This window comes from Trichomycterus rosablanca, chromosome 1 (assembly GCF_030014385.1).
Source record: "Trichomycterus rosablanca isolate fTriRos1 chromosome 1, fTriRos1.hap1, whole genome shotgun sequence".
In the NCBI taxonomy this organism is placed as follows: Eukaryota; Metazoa; Chordata; class Actinopteri; order Siluriformes; family Trichomycteridae; genus Trichomycterus; species Trichomycterus rosablanca.
The window spans coordinates 18340098-18357740 of record NC_085988.1 but is presented as its reverse complement, the minus strand read 5'-3'; the positions used below and the strand labels follow the sequence as shown (position 1 = coordinate 18357740).

Below are 17643 nucleotides of genomic sequence, written 5' to 3'. Positions count from 1 at the left end.
CGACAGAAATGTGAAGTCCTAGATCCTAAAACTTGTAAAGTTTTCAGTTTCCTGATTGCATGTGAATCTGTCCTGTTTCTGTCTAATTTTAAGAAATTGTTCTATATTTGTTGTTCTCTCTCATAATTTAGCTAATTTTTAATGAACTGTCTTATGCTGCTCTCTTTGTTTTTATCTTAATTATTCTTGATGTTGATGTACTATTTTGATTTTGTACTATGATTTGTATGGTGTATGTATTTGTTTTGATTATTTGTCTTATGTAAAGCGTCTTTGAGTATCTTGAAAAGCGCTATATAAATAAAATGTATTATTATTATTATTATTATTATTATTAGTAGTAGTAGTAGTAGTAGTAGTAGTAGTAGTAGTAGTAGTATTAGTAGTCGTACTATTTGTATTATTATTATTATTAGTAGTAGTAGTAGTAGTAGTAGCAGTAGTAGTATTAGTAGTAGTAGTAGTAGAAGTATTATTATTTAGATTAGATTAGATTAGATTAAACTTTATTGTCATTACACATGTACAAGTACAAGGCAACGAAATGCAGTTTAGCATCTAACCAGAAGTGCAATAAGCAGAAAGTGCAGAATAAACAGTATTTATGATATACATTATTTACAGTGGGTAAATAGCAGTGGTATGAACATGATCTATAAACTATACTATAAACAAGATATGTAGCTAAAAACAATAAACATATTAAGGTGCAGATTAATATTAAGGTGCTATGCAGGTTAAAGTGATAAGGTACTATGGACACGATCAAGGAATGAGTATGTAAAAAACATAATAAACAGATGTATACAGTATATATGGGATTTATGTACAAATGAGGTATGTACCGATGAAATACTAAGCGGAAAAAGGATAAAAATGTTTGTAGTGCAACCTTGCCAGGAGGTTTTTTTAATTTATAAAAAAAATTATTTATTTTTATTAGTTGTTGTAGTAGTAATAGTAGTAGTAGTAGTGCAGTAGTATTAGTACTAGTAGTAGTAGTAGTATTAGTACAATTTGTATTATCATTAGTAGTAGTAGTATTAGTACTATTTGTATTATTATCATTAGTAGTAGTAGTATTAGTACTATTTGTATTATTATCATTAGTAGTAGTAGTATTAGTACTATTTGTATTATCATAAGTAGTAGTAGTATTAGTACTATTTGTATTATTATCATTAGTAGTAGTAGTAGTAGTACTATTTGTATTATCATAAGTAGTAGTAGTATTAGTACTATTTGTATTATTATCATTAGTAGTAGTAGTATTAGTACTATTTGTATTATTATCATTAGTAGTAGTAGTAGTAGTAGTAGCAGTATTAGTAGCAGTAGTATTAGTACTATTTGTATTATTATCATTAGTAGTAGTAGTAGTAGTAGTAGTAGTATTAGTAGCAGTAGTATTATTATTAGTAGTATTAGTACTATTTGTATTATTATCATTAGTAGTAGTAGTAGTAGTATTAGTAGCAGTAGTAGTAGTAGTAGTAGTAGTAGTAGCAGTATTAGTAGCAGTAGTGTTAGTAGTAGTAGTATTAGTACTATTTGTATTATTATCATTAGTAGTAGTAGTAGTAGTAGTAGCAGTATTAGTAGCAGTAGTGTTAGTAGTAGTAGTATTAGTACTATTTGTATTATTATCATTAGTAGTAGTAGTAGTAGTGGCAGTATTAGTAGCAGTAGTATTAGTAGTATTACTATGCCAGTCAGTTGTGGTTGCTTTACAATGGATGGCAGTATAGAGCTGTAAAGGGTGTGTATATTTCTGTGTAGAAGAAGAGAAGCTGTTAGAAAATGCATGAATGTAGTAATAAAAGAATAAGGCACTATACTTTACCTCAGTAACTGTGGTATTAGTAGAAACATAGTAAATATTGGAGGTTTGTGAGCTGTCTGTGAGAGGACTGAGTATCAGTGGTAAGGGTGTTTGATAGCCGGGATCAGTCGGTATGTCGGTACATTTTGAGGAGAGGAGCGGGGTTGTACCGTGTAAAACTGAATGGGGATGTTGGTATCAGACCATGGACGAGGTGTTTATAGAGGTTCATGTTACTGCTGGTACCTCCAGTAAAGAAATTCAATGTAACCTGGGTAGTAAACACATCGAGCTCAGTGTGAAGGGGACAGAACTATTTAAGGTAAGTTAACCGCAGTCACTGACACTTCTTATTTTTCCACAAACCTCTGATGAAACCTCTAATCTTTGTTTAAATTATAATATCAGTAAGGATATTTTAAACCTTTATGTTTTAATAAAATCTAGCAAAAGCAGCCTCCAAAGTACAACCCTAGTTCCAAAACAGTTGGGACAGTAGAACTAAATGTAAACAAAAACAGACCTGTCTTCATTTTAATAGCTGCAACTAGAATCTAGCTGAAAGTAGAATTAATTCTTTGTTTAAACTGATATAACACTTAGCTACTTAACAGAAGAAGAAGAATACCTTTATTTGTCATTGACATATACAGGTGAACACTCACTCACTTCCTTTTTTTTTTTTATTTATATCCCCCCCCCCCCCTCTTTTTTCCCCCCAATTTTTATCCCCCAGTCTAGTCGTGTCCAATTACCCTGATTGCGTCCTCTATACTGATTCGACCCTTCACCGCTGACTGAGGACGCCTCTCAACGGACTTGTGCCCTCTCCGTACCAGTCAGTACAGATAGTGCATTTTTCACCTGCACAAGTCGAGTTCATACACTTAACAAGCACTGTGTATGGAGGGCCACACCCCTATCAGCATTATTCCTCAGCCCTGTGCAGGCGCCATCAGTCAGCTAGCAGGGGCCGCAGTCGCACCAGTTATGAGGACCTATGATCCGACTTTCTTTTACCCTCTAACCCTGAACAACAGCCAATCGTTGTTCATACAGCCGCCCAGCGTAGTCGGAAAGGCAGAGCTGAGTTTCGATACGATGTATACTCTGGTGAGCTAGCGTACTTTACCGCTGCGCCACCTGAGCGGCACTCACTCACTTTCTTTACCGCTTATCCACTTAAAGATGCGGGGGGGTGGGTGCTGGAGCCTATCCCAGCTTTTCAATGGGTGCAAGGTACACAGTAACACCCTGGACGGGGCGCCAGTCCATCGCAAGGCAGACACACACACACATACACACACCCATTCACCTATAGGACAATTCAGTGTCTCCAATTAACCTGATTGCATCTTTTTGGACTGTGGGAGGAAACCGGAGCTCCCGGAGGAAACCCACGCAGACACTGGGAGAACATGCAAACTCTGCACAGAAACAACCCGGACTGCCTCGCCTGGGGATCGAACCCAGAAATTTCTTGCTGTGAGGCGACAGTGCTACCCACCGAGCCACTGCGCCGCCCTGAGGTGTACAGTACAATGAAATTCTTTTTTCACATATACCAGCTTGTTTGTCTGGAGCACAGAGGGTTAAGAGCCTTGCTTAAGGGCCCAACAGTGGCTGCATGGCAGAGCTGGGATTCAAACTCTCAGTTGATAGCTTAAAGCTCTACCCACTTTCATAAGTTTTCAAAAGGAATCAGGTTTGGACTGTGGGCAGACCAGTCTAGCACCTGCACATTCTTATTATGAAGCGTATGCTATTGCATCACATGCACAATGTGGTTTTGCATTGCGTTGATTAAAAGAGTAGGGACATCCCTTAAAAATACACCGTCTAGTGCAGGGTTTTTCAAACCTTTTTTCAAGCGACTCACATTTTGTCCATGATTTTGTCCATGATGGCAACACAAGCAATGCATCTTACTTTCTCTGTGGCTTCCAAGATGTAACATAAAGCCTCCACAAGGGGGCATTCACATACAGGATCTGTTACTTCGAAATGCGTATGTACTCCTTAGCATTAGTAGTGCATTAGCAGAGGGGCAAGTTACCCATGTCTTAGGCACCAGCACGCCCCTATACTTTCGATATTTGCAGTGGTAACACTCACATAATATTAAATAACATTAATAAAATAGACCCAAAATCCCAGAAGTGAAGCAGTGTTTATATAATTAAAGCTGAGGTGCTCAAACTCCACTAGCACCAGACTGCCACCTTTTGGCCCCAAGCAAGACCTAAACCCTAGTTGCTTGGATTGTATCCTGTCTCAGTGGTAAGGTGCTTCAAATAATAAAAAAAAAACTATTCATTTATTCACTGCAATAATTTAAATGTTTTGTTTCTACAGGGAAAGTTATTCGGTACAACAGTGAGTGACGAAGCAACATGGACCCTCGGTGAGATTTTCCTTTTACCAAAGCAATCCAGATGAAATCTAATCTTGATCTTCTGCATCTGTAGTTTACACATTGTATTCTTTAACTATGTTATGAAATTCCTTCATATTTCTGACTTGCTGCACAGAGGACAAAAAGCTGATCAGGATTATTCTAATGAAGACGAACCGTGAAGCTGGAAATTGCTGGACATCACTTTTGGAAGACAGATACGCCGCTGACCCATGGGTTCAGGATCAGATGCAGAGGAAACTCACACTGGAGAGGTTTCAGAGAGAGGTACCTTCATCAAACCTGCATTACTTTACTGTTTTTGTTTTTATCTTCACTCCTGACTTTAACACACCTGAATGCAAAATGAGCTCTTTATGAAGGGCCAGTGAAGTAGCTGATGAGATTATTTTGATTGCACAGGGTTTCCATACATATTGACTTTTCTCTCAGCCAGTTTAGGGTTCATCAAGAATCTGCTACATAAATGTAGTCTAATGTATTTAGGTCCTTTTTAGCATCTGAAGTGGACTCACACCTTCGCAGCCAGCGTTCACTTATCACATCAATGGCATGTGGTGCTCCACAGTTTCAACGTAGCTTATTCTCAATTGTGCCATTTGTCCACTCACAGTACACTTTCACCACAGCAGCAAGCAAACAGTTCACAAACTGTGCAGTTTCAAAAATACTGCAACCCTTGGCCCAAAAGCTAATAATGAATCCTTGCAACTCTGATAAATCGCCCCTTTTGCCCATGACAGCAATGAGGGATATATGTGCAGATAACCTACCACACACCTTATATACCCACCAAGCCAGCTCGCAAAACATGACTTTCTTCATGAGCTATTTCCAATTAATTTCAACTGGCACCCTGGCAATATTTGTAGGTAAAATACCGCTAGTAAACAAAGGATTTAAAGGAAAATGCAAAGAATGTGCTGTGAAACCAATCATATGAATGTATATTTCTTCTGGTTTTAAACAGAATCCTGGATTTGACTTCAGTGGTGCAGAAATCTCTGGAAACTTCCATGGCGGTGGACCGGATTTCTCCAGTTTACAAAAGTAGCTGCACAAATCTGTGAGAGCCGGAGGACTTTGTACTGACTGGGTGTTTTGGGTTGCTGGAACGAATCTACATCTTTGTTGCACTCGGCACTTAAGTAACTGAATGTTCAATTCTAAAACATACAAATACACAGCAGATTCTGGTTACTTCCACATACGTATGTCAATACACTGAGGTGCCGGTTTATTAGGTACACCAGTCTACTATCTAGTCAATAGTCAACAAGAGCTACACAGTAAAGTGTATTACTAGATGTTGCAACATAGGCCTATGCAATACTGTCATTACAATAACCTTGTTAGTATGTACTCTAACCATTCTGCACAACCAAACTGGCAAAACTTGCAACGTTTAACAGTAAAATAAATGTTTTAATATTCAAGTCTACATTTAATGTGTCAATAAAGCTTTTTGAGCATCTTATTTCAAAACCATTAATATTAGGTTGCTTTTCTTTTTGAAGCGATAAAGCCACAGGCTTTAGTGGTAGGCTAGCATTATAAATTGCTACACCACCAAGGTGCTGACCTTATAACAGGCCAAACAGCAGTTCAGTTTCCAATTTCAAAAGTTACGATTATTTAAAAAGCAATACAAATAAAAAATAAAAAAAACAGTACATTGCTGGTACATCTACCTTGACTTTTTTGTTGCAGGCAGTATGCATTTCAGGCCTGCAACACATTTCAAAAAAGTTGGGACAGTAGAACATCACTGTCGTCACACAGGATACCAAGTGATAGGGTTTTAGATGGGGTTTTTACCCCTTTTTCTCCCACTTTCTATTTAGCACATCCAATTTCTACCCGTCAATCATCCTCTCACTAATGCTGGTCCCTGCTCCTGATTGGGGAGAACGAGGCTGCTCCACGCCCCCTCCGAAACATGCACAGCAATCGAACATCTTACCACCTACACCTGACGAGGGCCACACCCCCTACCGCACTACTTCCCCATCTCCATGCAGGCGCCACCAACCAGCCAGCAAAGGTCGTAATCGCCCTAGTCTGAGAGAGAGTTCCCATCCGGCTTAGTCCCGCCCCTTATCTGAACAACAGGCCAATCGTTGTTCATGTAGCCGCTCGGCCTCAGCCGGCAAGGCAGAGCCGAGATTCGATACGATGTACTCGAGATCTCGGCTCTGGTGAACAGCGTGTGTTTTACCACTGCGCCATCCGAGTGGCTTAGATGTTATTTTATTAATACCTTATGCTCTTTATACCAGGATAACACAAATTATAATGGGCAAGAATTGAACCTTGGTCCCAGATTAATGAATTATAAATGGGGTCACTGTCTGTTAGTTTTAAATAACTGTGTAAGCATGTTCAAATGATGTATTTTAGTAAATGATGGAAGCCAGTTCAGCATTTCAATAATATTTTATTGAAAGGTACACTTACAGGGTACATGTTTAATAACTAAGCTGGCCAAATCATATACAGGTAAATGTATAGCAGAACTATATTCAATACCACACAAACAAAACACTTATCCATGGTGTAAATAAATGATTAGTTTGTCCAATTTAAATTCTAAAATGTAATTTATACCCTTTGTGTAAAGATTAGTTTGAAACCCCAACATATTAGGATTGTTTAGTAAAAACTACATGTTCCGCACCACGCCACAGGAGAGAACAGGTAGTTCTAAGGGGAGAAAAGGAACATTATGTATCACCTTGGGTAGGAGTGTGCTTTAAGACAGTTTATCAACCTAGGGTGGGAGTTAAGGGCTTTGGGCCCGATATCTTGGTTCCACTGATCGCTATTATTCACAAAACCCTTCTCCCTCCTCTTCCACATAGTGGACTGAGGACCTAGGTGGTTCAATACTTTTTCACTGCTTCAAACAACCAGCACTACTGAAGGTGCTGATTTAAATGAACATGCCGTTAGCATGCTGCACAAGCCAATCTAACCAGAGCGGTTTGATCCCCTCTGGCTGACTGCTACTCTTGATAAGGATGTTAAATATATAAAAGGAAAAAAGAAAGAAAGAAAGAGGCAAGTGTCCCTACAACACTCCATCAACCACCAAAACTCTGTAAGAAGGCAAAAAAGTAAGAGACTTCACTGTAAAGAGGATGAGCTTAAAATAAACGAGGGGAGCAAATCGACTTTTAACAAGCCGATTCTGGAATGGTGGGTAGATGGGCGATCTTGTAGTAACTGTGCTTCAGCTGTCGTGCCGTTCTACCGGAGATGATCCAGCGCAGTCTCTGGCCATCAGGCTTCGAGCACTTGGTCGTTGAGTATTCAGTCAGGCACTTGGCAACAAGTTCCCTCACACAGATCAAATCTCCATCTTTAATCTAGAGACCAAAGAGACAAATTAAGCAACAAATCTATGCTCCTAACACCCCCCCCCCAATAGTTTGTGCCCCATTCACAAAAATAAATCTCTGCGAAAGGCAGTTTAAGCTCTTAAGCCTGGGATTAACCAGACAGATAAACTTGATACAAGTTTGCATTACATAATTTTACATAGCAAAAAATTGACTTGAAAGTGTAGTAGAGTATTGAAAACAAAACAAAACCAACAATGACATGCATCCCACTCATTCTGAGTAATTGAAGCATTGATTGAAAGGGGGTTGTTCAAAATAATAGCAGTGAGGAGTTCAATTGGTGAAATCATTCATTCTGCAGAAGAACGGGTGTCAATTTTGGTCCTTATTTAAGGTAGGAGGGTGGCAAATGTTGCACAGGTTGGTCATAGCTCATTTCCTTTTGAAGTATTGGGTAAAATGGGTTGTTCCAGACATTGTTCTGATGAACAGCACACTTTGATTAAAAAGTTGATTGTAGAGGGAAAAAACACAGGGAAGTGCAGCAAATGATAGGCTGCTCAGCTAAAATGATCTCAAATGCCTTGAAGTGACAAGCAAAACCTGAAAGACGCAGAAGGAAGCGTGGAACTACTGTTCAATTGGATCGAAGAATAGCCAAAGTGGCAAATACTCAGCCAATGATCACCTCCAGAAAGATCAAGGAACATCTGAAGTTACCAGTGAGTACAGAAGATGATTAAGTGAAGCCAATTTACCAGCAAGAACTCCTGCAAAGTCCCGTTGTTAAGAAAAAGACGTGTCCTGAATGGGTTCAAATTTCCCAATGAACACATTGACTGGTCCAAAGAGAGATGGCTCAACATTTTGTGGACTGGTGAAAGCAAAATTGTTCTTTTTGGGTCTAGTGGCTGTAGACAGTATGTCAGACGACCCCCGATCACTGAATTCAAGCCACAGTACACTGTGAAGACAGTAAAGCATGGTGGTACAAAACTATGATATGAGGATGTTTTTCATACCATGGTGTTACGCCTATTTATCACATACGAGGGATCATGGATCAATTTAAATATATCAGAATACTTGAGGAGATCATGTTGCCCTATGACGAAGAAGAAATGTCCTTAAAATGGGTGTTTCAACATGACAATGACCCAAAACATCTTGGTTACAGACAAACAAGATTGAGGTAATAGAGTGACCAGCCCAATCCCCTGACTTCAATCTCATAGAGAACTTGTGGGCTGAAATCTGAAACGTGTTTTTTTTGAGGCAAAACCCAAAATTGCAGAAGAACTGTGGAATGTCGTTTAATCATCCTGGACTGGAATACCTGTTCAGAGGTGCCAGAAGTTGGTCGACTCCATGCAACACAGATCTCGGAAACAATTGTTCTGCCACTAAATATTAGTTCAGTAATTTAAAGTAAAGTGAAACCTCAAACATTTTTTCATGTTATAGATACATTTGAGTTTTTAAAAGAAAAATGCTGGCACTGCTATTTTTTTGAACAGCCTAATATTCATTTTTCTTAACTTTCTGTAAAGGATGAACACAAACTGGCTACATTTTGTTAATGTTTTGATTTAGAATTGAAAGTGGAGTATTTTCAGTGCATTTGCATTTATGGAAATAAAACTTAATGATTTTGTGCTTTATTCACTTTTTTAAAAATCACTGCTATTTTTTTGAACACCACTGTATGTCACTCATAACTGGTAGATCACCAGTTAAGGTAGTGGACTAGTAATCAGAAGGTTGCCACTGTTGGGCCCCTGAGCAAGACCTTTAACCCTCAAATGATTGTGTTGTATTCAGTCACAATCCGTTTGGATAACAAACTACCAAGTGTAAGTCCACAAAGTTGAATCAGTTCATCTGGACACAAGTTTGTTGTAGAGCTACGTTTCGTCACTCAATCCGAATGTCACGACTTAGTCATTCGGATTGAGTGATGAAACGTATCTCTACAACAAACTTGTGTCCAGATGAACTGATTCAACTTTGTGGATTTGTGTACCTGGATTATTGAGCATGCATCAACAGATGCCAAGTGTAAGACAGTACAGGCACATGAGAGAAAAGATTTTATTTCAAATCAGCCTCTATTCTGGTCAGGGTCACAGCAGGTCCAGGTCCAACTGGAAAACACTGGAAGCAGGGCAAGAATACCTTACACAGGGTGCCAGCCACATCCCCCAGACATAGATAATCATCTGAAGCCAGTTGGTACTGGACTAGTGATCTAAAGGTTGCTGGTTCAAGCCCCACCACTGCTAGGTTGTCACAGTACTGTAAGTCACTTTGGATAAAAGGATCTGCTAAATGCCAAAAAATGTACATGTAAAGACATCTCACAGGCTATTCATCTAAACGCCAGGGAGAAGAGCACCAAATTGCCAAAATTGCACAAAATTGCACCAAAAAAAAAAAAATTAACTTACAGGTAGTTGCTGCTGAAGATCCTGCACAGCTTCTCTCAGAGCCTCAACCGAGTCCGATCCACGCTCCTCCACAACTACACGGGCTAGCAGGGCCAGTGCCACCAAGGACGGCTATCAAATTGAAATAACCCATGAGTGAAAAGGAACAAATAGAATCAATGTTGTTTCAAGTATAAAAACACTTCCAAGAACTTACCCTTAGTTTGGTAAAGACATAGGAGCAGTGGCAAGCCTTTAGCTGAGCCTCAAGCCTCTCAATATTTATGATCTTCTTACTGTAAATTACAGCACGTTCTTAATGTTTAAATCTAATTAAGTGCAATATAACCAAGAACCTGGAGTCATGTTGCTGATAGAGTTGATTGAAAACTCACTTACCCATCATCATCCACTTTATCCTGGATCTGAGAGTGAAATAGTCTGAGAAGACACAGTGCAGTAGGAGCTTTAACCTTCCAGTTCAGCTTTTCTAGAATGATCTTTTCCATTCTCATCATGTCGGACACAGTAAAGCGGTTCTGACTGATTCGGATCAGATCATTTGCCAGAGGAACATTTTTCTCCTCCTCAGAGATCTTCACAGCAATGTAGAAGCAACAGAGACCCACACATGCCAGGTGCTTAGGCTGGATCTGAAAACAGTTAAATTTACCCAATGAGTATAGGACATTCCATCATGCAGTCAAGTTTGAGATTCTCACAGCTGGTTGATTGATTAGACCTAATACACATATCGCTTTACTCTGTATACTGGTGGGCAAGGTATCTTACACTTTCTTAATAATGTCCATGACTGACATTTTAGGATTAAAGCAGACTGTACAGCAACCATGGTTCAGAGTTAAGGATAAGTGGTTAATCATACCTTCATAACAGCCAGAAAGCGATCGAGAATGCTCACGGCAAGGGAGAATGTCTCAACACTGAACCCGAAGAATCGGGTCAGAGAGAGCAGATCTTTTACTTTAAGGTCCCTCAATTTTACGGTCATCCTCACGCCATTGTCATGGGCAGTCTCAAGGACACGAAGGCCACAGATGTTAGGCTGATACCGAGTCTCCTGCTCCAAAAGACGCTTCAGCTGGATTGAAAATGGCACAGCTTCTGCTCCGCTAACAGTGTCGATCATCTAGAATAAAAGAAATTTCCACGTTACAAAGCATAAAATATCAGGTTTTAAAATGACTGGTCTGGTCACACACATTTCCTGAATCGAGCAAAATGGTCAGTGGTCATGCACCAAGTACCAAGCTGAATCAGCACAGCAAATGTCAAACAGATTAACCTCTCTGTTGTGCAACAATCTCCCAATACATTTTACCAATTGAAAATTCATACATGTTTAGCTTTTTACAACACAGATATGCCTGGGCAACCAGCCATGGACAATACTGCACATCTTAAAAAAAAGGGAGGGGGGGGGGGGGGGTCTACCACACAGCTATTAAGCAACTATGTACAATTATGCCACTAAATATGACTACATATCTACAGAACAAGCTTAGTCATTAAGGTACTGGACTTGTAAGAAGATTGTTTTTTCAAGCCATGCCTCTGCCAAGTTGCCACTGCCTGGCACCCAAGCAGGGCCCTTAACCCTCAATGCTTGCATCGTATCAGACACCGTCATGGACAATTTAGTATCGCCAATTCACCTCACTTGCATGTCTTTGGACTGTGGGAGGAAACCAGAGTTCCAAGCAGAAACCCACACAGACACTGGGAGAACATGCAAACTCCACACAGAAAGGACCCAGACCGCTCCACCTGGGGATCGAAACCAGAACCTTCTTGCTTTGAGGCGACAGTGCTACCCCCTAAGCCACCGTGCCGCCCAAGACGGTGACAAGGAGATATTGAATATTAGAAGGTGGAAACTTGAGAAACAAGACTCAACAGGGACCTCTATTCTCAATGGTTGGCCTACAGCATAATTTGAATTAATTAAAATTAGTGTGTAAAAAATAAAGCATAATGCAGTTAAGAGCCCAGAAAAATAAAATCATATTTTAAGAAAGTCCTTTCAGCCTTATTTATTGATTTATTAGGATTTTAACACACTTTGGTTCCATTCATGACAGGACAGGTAGTTCCTGGTAACACAAGATTCATCAGTTAACAAGTTTAATGTCACACAGTAATGGACATTTTTGTATCTCCAATTCACCTCACTTGCACGTCTTTGGACTGTGGGGGGGAAACCCAAACAGACACGGGGAGAACATGCAAACTCCACACAGAAATCAGCCTTATTAGTAATTTAACATCTGATTACCAAAAACGAGAACATAAATGAACACCCTTGAAATCCAATGGCTTTTTTCCAACACTCAGGTTTATAAATCCCTATTTTAGGAACAGCTGGTTTAAGGCAGATACCAGTTTAAACAAGATAAAAGGTTAAACATTACTAAAAAGACGGTGACTTGCACTAATGTACACTAATGTACACTATGCCAATGGACTGTATTGGTTACTGCTTGGCAGCTCACATTTGTTTCCACCCGTTCTCATACTGAATGACTGTCGCAACGACCAATCACATCGTCGTTAGGAACACAAAATCCACCTATAGGAAGCTGACAAAGGCGGGGTTTGTCGCAAAACGGGTGGGAGATAAAACTGAACAGAACCGAGTGGTGATATGCCCAGACATGTCCCTGCCTTGGTAAAGACGATCTTTGTAGCTTTATAACGCACTTATATAAACTAAATATATAAATAAACTTTATCTAAACTTAATCTATGTTACTGGGTTATTTAGGCTAACTTTAGTAGATATTTTATACTACAATACAGAACTGTATAGTTCGCGTAAGGCCAAACTGTCGAAACATTAAAACGAGAATATTAAAAAAAAAAAACTTACCTTGAAGTATTGGTGTAGCTTAAGTGAAGTATGAAATTTAAAAAGGAAAAAAAGAGCTAAAAGAAGACAAGATTAGCTTATGTTTAAAGCAAGTATACAATCGCTGCCTAGCACACCCCCGACCCTTGGCGTCAGGCGGTGGCTGATAAGCGACTTCAGCTATTTAAAGGAACATGAATAATGTGATTGGTCAATGCCGAAAAGGCGTTTCCTCGTTCAATAATTTAATTGGTTAAAAACCTGTCAGTCACTCTGTCAGCCCACAAACCACGCCCTTGCAGCAGCTGCTGCGTTTTCTAGACTGTCCTAAAATCAGAGTGTAAACTGAGACTCTTCCACATACCGTGTTTTGGAAAATATCTCATCATTTATTGTACTACAAAAATAATTACTTACGTATTATGTAGAAATAATAACCTACAAACCATTATAATTTACTTTTACCATTTATTACATTAAGAAACTGTAAGAAATAATGGTGAATAATGTAATTACATTATTCACCATTATTTCTTACAGTTTCTTAATGGTCTTTAAAGAGGGACAGTTATGAAACTCTCTAAAATGAAAACTATGGACTATGTTTTCGTTTGGCAGAAATAAAATTGTTAAAGTAATTGAAATGTTATTTAGATAAATAAAATGTTAAACTAAAATACACAGCAGGATATTCCACTAGCATACCAGCACCGAGCTTTTGAACACCCTGGTACGAATCTCTGCTCTTCTGGCTGGGCACCGTCAGCAGGCACAATTGGCAGTGTCTGCTGCAGACACAAAGTGGCCATCGTGTCTGCTGGGTGGGGAAATGACCGGACCAAGTGGGTGGGGTCTTCAAACGCTGTGCAAGGACCCTGGTTTGCAGGCCAGGGCGCCTGTGCAGAAGCACGGGCGTAAAGGGGTCTGCTAGGACTGCGCAGGTGTGGAGGGCGCGTGAGCAGCAATATACCCTCCTCGAACGCAATCAGGGATCCACAGCAGCGGAAGACAAATTGACTACGCTAAATCAGGAGAAAAAGGGAGAAAATGCATAAATAAATAAAACAAAAAAACTAGAAAGTAAAAAGGACAGTTCTCTCTAATTAATGCAATTTGTTATCTTAATATTACTACCAATCATTTAATTGTAATCTTCCAACATTGTGCTAGTTGTGCACATTACTAAGATGCCACAGATTATGGGTGGCATCCCATATGAGTTTTTACCCCGTTTAATAAGACACAATGTTGTCTTTGGTTCTGTATTCTTTTGCTTTTCATTGATGGCTGTGAGGAAACAGAATGCATAAAAATATATTTTTAGTCTAATAAAACAGCAAAATATAACAGTCTGTCATAAACCTGTGATAGATGAAATTTGGTAATCACAATGGTCTGAATGTTGCTAAAGTCACAAAATTATAAATGGCATTAATCATCACTTTCTAAAATATATCATGAATATTCTTATTTTTTCATGTCAATATATTTTCTACAGGTACCTCAAGCCTTTCACAAAAACAAGAGATGCTCTGACTGCTTTAAAATGCCCTAATGTTTAACACACATTTAGAATTTGAAAAAAAAGTCCAAAAAAGCTGGGACAGAGGCAAAAAAGAGTAAAAAGTTATGGGCTATTCAATTTACAGCATTCTACAACCATCAGGTGCATTGATAACAGGTGAGGGAATCATGATTGGGTATAAAAGGAGAATCCACCAAAAGATCAGCCTTTACGAGCAATGATGGGTCGTGGCTCACCACTTTGTGCCAAACTTTAGGAGAGAGTTCCCAATCAGTTAAAAAAAGACCATTTCTCAATGCAAGATAGCCACTTATTTAGTCTTTCACCTTCTACTGTTCAAAATATTGTGAAAAGATTTACATAACCTGGAGAGATCACAGAGTCAGAGTATGGCAAATCCAAAAACCACGGTTAAATGTGCGTGACCTTTAAGTTTCGGGTGGCATTGCATTAGAAACTATCATGCTATTGTGATAAATTTAACCACATGGGCTTGGGAGTACTTTAGGAAAATATTGTCACTTAACACAGTCCACCAGTGCATCAAGAAATGCAACCTGAAACTCTATTACACAAAGAGAAAGGCGTACATCAATTCTCTGGTTCTCTGGGTCCAAGCTCATCCTAGATGGTCTGAAAGACAGTGGGAACATGTGCTGTCGTCAGATGAGTCCACAATCATGCTTATTTTCAGGAAAAAGGGACAATCTTCTGTTCTCTGTGCCAAAGATAGCTTTGTAGACACCAAGTGTGCACGCTTGACTGAGTTTGATGCTTGTCCTAGGCTACATGTAACAGACTGTAATTCCCAGCTGACATTTTCTCCTGGTCTGCCTCCGGCTAAGCGACCACAGTGATCACAATGACCCGAATCCCAACACCTAAAGTTCATGATGACATCATTAGGGTGCGACTTAAGCTCACCACTTCTATCATTCGTCACACAGTGTCGTACCTTCCAGTGTATTCTTGCTCTGCTGTTTGTTTTCCAGTTTTTATTTCTAGTCTTAGTTATTGATAGTATCTCCACTTTGTATTTTCTGTTTAGCAGTGTAGTCCTTGTTTCTCTATATTTACACATTTGCCTTGTGGTCTATAGTATTGTTACCACATTTGTTTGTGCACTATTATCTCTTACGTAACCTCATGCTTTATACAGTATGTGTAGATTTGTCTGGTGGTGGTTTGTCTTTGTGTAGATTGGTCTGGTGGTGGTGTGTCTTTGTGTACTGTGTCTCAGTGTCCTACGGTTGCTTTGCATGGGTTCCTCTGGCTACCTCCTTAAAACATGCCAGTTGGCAGACTCTAAATTTAGCATGTGATTCAGTGTCATGGATTGGTAAGTCCTGCCTTGTCCACAGTGTTTCTGCTATAGACTCCAGACCTACTACAACCTTGATAAGAGCTAAGTCGTTATGCATGATCAATGCATGAATAAAAATGAATGGAATATTTTAATACATATTCACTTTAATACAAACATTAATTATCATTATAACCAATTTATTTGGCCAAATGTCCCACTAAAATTACAGTAGTAAAAATTCATGAGGTATGGAGCCCCTGGGGGGTCGTGTATAGAAATTTGTACCCAAAATCAAGAAACTAAACAGACTGGGAGGCTATAATTTTTATGCTAAAAAACAGTTTGACTACATTTAGGCCCAAAATACCTTGACAGCAATGTAAGACTCCAAAATAACCAGTTATTTTATTTTGGGGCAATAGTTTTTTACTCAAGGCCAAATTTTCTTCAATAAATAAAATTCCAATTTACTTTGGTCTTATTGCATTTTCTTTGAGTAAATGAGTAAAATGAGGAATAAGACAAATAATTTCTCATGGCACTGTAGATCTTTAATTTACTCAAAACTACCCAAAAATTTGAAACCAAATCTCAGTTAAGGTTGGCTAGTGTAATTGTCACCAACCAAGCGATGCAAATGTTCTTTTAAATATATATTGTTACATACAAACCAATATAATGCTTTGATGGTTTGTCTTTTAAATGATAATTTAATGAACTGCCACAGCCCTACTCTATTTGAGTGTGTCCTGGGTTTATTGCTGTCTTGAGTCCAATCTATACTGTGTATTCTGTAAACCCATGAGGATACTAGCAAGAATAAAATGGTTATTAAAATAAATAACAAATAAATTATTGTAGAAAAATCATCACAGTTAGTCTAGTTCTTTTAAATAAACCACATTTATTTAACTGAATACATTTTGTTACAAGGTTATACAAAGTAATATATTAGTTCATGTAAAAAAGTTCATTTTTAATAATGAACAGTAATAAAATATTTCAAATAAAAAATATAATTATTTTGTTAACATTCAGATTGATTATTGCATAATGCAAGAGTAAATCATAATGAACTATGAAACTGTTGCATCAAATTTCTTAGATGGTTAATGTAATAACAGTGGAAATGTAAAAAAAAAAAAAAAAAGTAAACTTACACAAATGTATGTGGCTTCATGAACTGCATTAATTAATCATAACTTCAACTGTTCATATAAAAATGTTACTGCTTTTTACATGTTCAGCTCTTTAACACTAATTGATTTTTTTCCAGTATGTTTACTAACTAGCAGGTAACAATAAGGATGTTATTTTGGATAAATTATATGATTCTCTTGACAAACTTGTTAGCCTTGTTAAGTCAGAGTGTAAATCCAGCAACATCATGCATCTATATTAGTTTACCAATATTTGTGTAATCACCACATACACATACATTCCTCGTGTACAGTGTATATATGCATTGTGTAATGACTTTTATGAAGCCATATATTAACAACACCTCACGATTTTGCCCTGAAATGAGGAAAACAAGAAGCTGGTCCAACTGAAAAAGAGAAAAGGGGACTCAATGACCAAAACATATATAAATCATAATTTATATTCTTCAAAGCATTAGCCATACATATCATGATTCTTGGCACCCCTACAAATTCTTATACAGTAAATAAAATGTCATCAAAACAAAATGTCACCTAAACAATCTGTAATAAAAAATTTATAAATGTACAGTATAAATCAGCCATGTCTAAAAATGCCCATATTTACTGTTGGGCATGTGCAATAATTAAAATAATAAAAAAAAACATCCAGAGTTGGTATTAAAGGAGGATACTAAAGCAATAAGCCACGAGAGGCCGTGCGTTACTGCTATGATTTTATCACGGGGAATGACGTTTTTGGCACGACGCGAAGCGGAGTGCCTAAAACTTC

At 38.3% G+C, this 17643-nt stretch overlaps 2 protein-coding genes across 2 annotated transcripts; one reads left to right on the top strand and one right to left on the bottom strand.

Annotated features, from left to right (window-relative positions):
* The first annotated feature begins 1790 nt into the window (after positions 1–1790).
* Positions 1791–5726, top strand: nudcd2 (NudC domain containing 2). The gene is made up of 4 exons (XM_063000508.1): positions 1791–2144; positions 4178–4226; positions 4354–4505; positions 5209–5726. Exons 1-4 carry the CDS (start codon positions 1956–1958, stop codon positions 5290–5292), a joined length of 474 nt encoding a protein of 157 aa, XP_062856578.1. The 5' UTR covers positions 1791–1955; the 3' UTR covers positions 5293–5726.
* A 929-nt stretch (positions 5727–6655) lies between these two features.
* On the bottom strand, positions 6656–13027 carry ccng1 (cyclin G1). The gene is made up of 6 exons (XM_062988895.1): positions 12899–13027; positions 10895–11158; positions 10408–10661; positions 10226–10304; positions 10030–10140; positions 6656–7606 (listed from the first exon to the last, which is right to left on the bottom strand). The coding sequence occupies exons 2-6, from the start codon at positions 11156–11158 to the stop codon at positions 7415–7417; spliced, it is 900 nt and encodes a 299-aa protein (XP_062844965.1). The 5' UTR covers positions 12899–13027; the 3' UTR covers positions 6656–7414.
* Between the last annotated feature and the right edge of the window lie 4616 nt (positions 13028–17643).

What these genes read in the sequence shown, in the direction of transcription:
- nudcd2 (XM_063000508.1), top strand. Translation starts at nt 1,956, where the DNA reads ATGTCGGTACATTTTGAGGAGAGGAGCGGGGTTGTACCGTGTAAAACT. An exon ending in CGAAGCAACATGGACCCTCG is followed by an intron (nt 4,227 to 4,353) that starts GTGAGATTTTCC and finishes CTTGCTGCACAG; the next exon opens with AGGACAAAAAGCTGATCAGG. An exon ending in TGGAGAGGTTTCAGAGAGAG is followed by an intron (nt 4,506 to 5,208) that starts GTACCTTCATCA and finishes GGTTTTAAACAG; the next exon opens with AATCCTGGATTTGACTTCAG.
- ccng1 (XM_062988895.1), bottom strand. Translation starts at nt 11,158, where the DNA reads ATGATCGACACTGTTAGCGGAGCAGAAGCTGTGCCATTTTCAATCCAG. An exon ending in GATAAAGTGGATGATGATGG is followed by an intron (nt 10,305 to 10,407) that starts GTAAGTGAGTTT and finishes TGTAATTTACAG; the next exon opens with TAAGAAGATCATAAATATTG. An exon ending in ATGTCTTTACCAAACTAAGG is followed by an intron (nt 10,141 to 10,225) that starts GTAAGTTCTTGG and finishes TCAATTTGATAG; the next exon opens with CCGTCCTTGGTGGCACTGGC.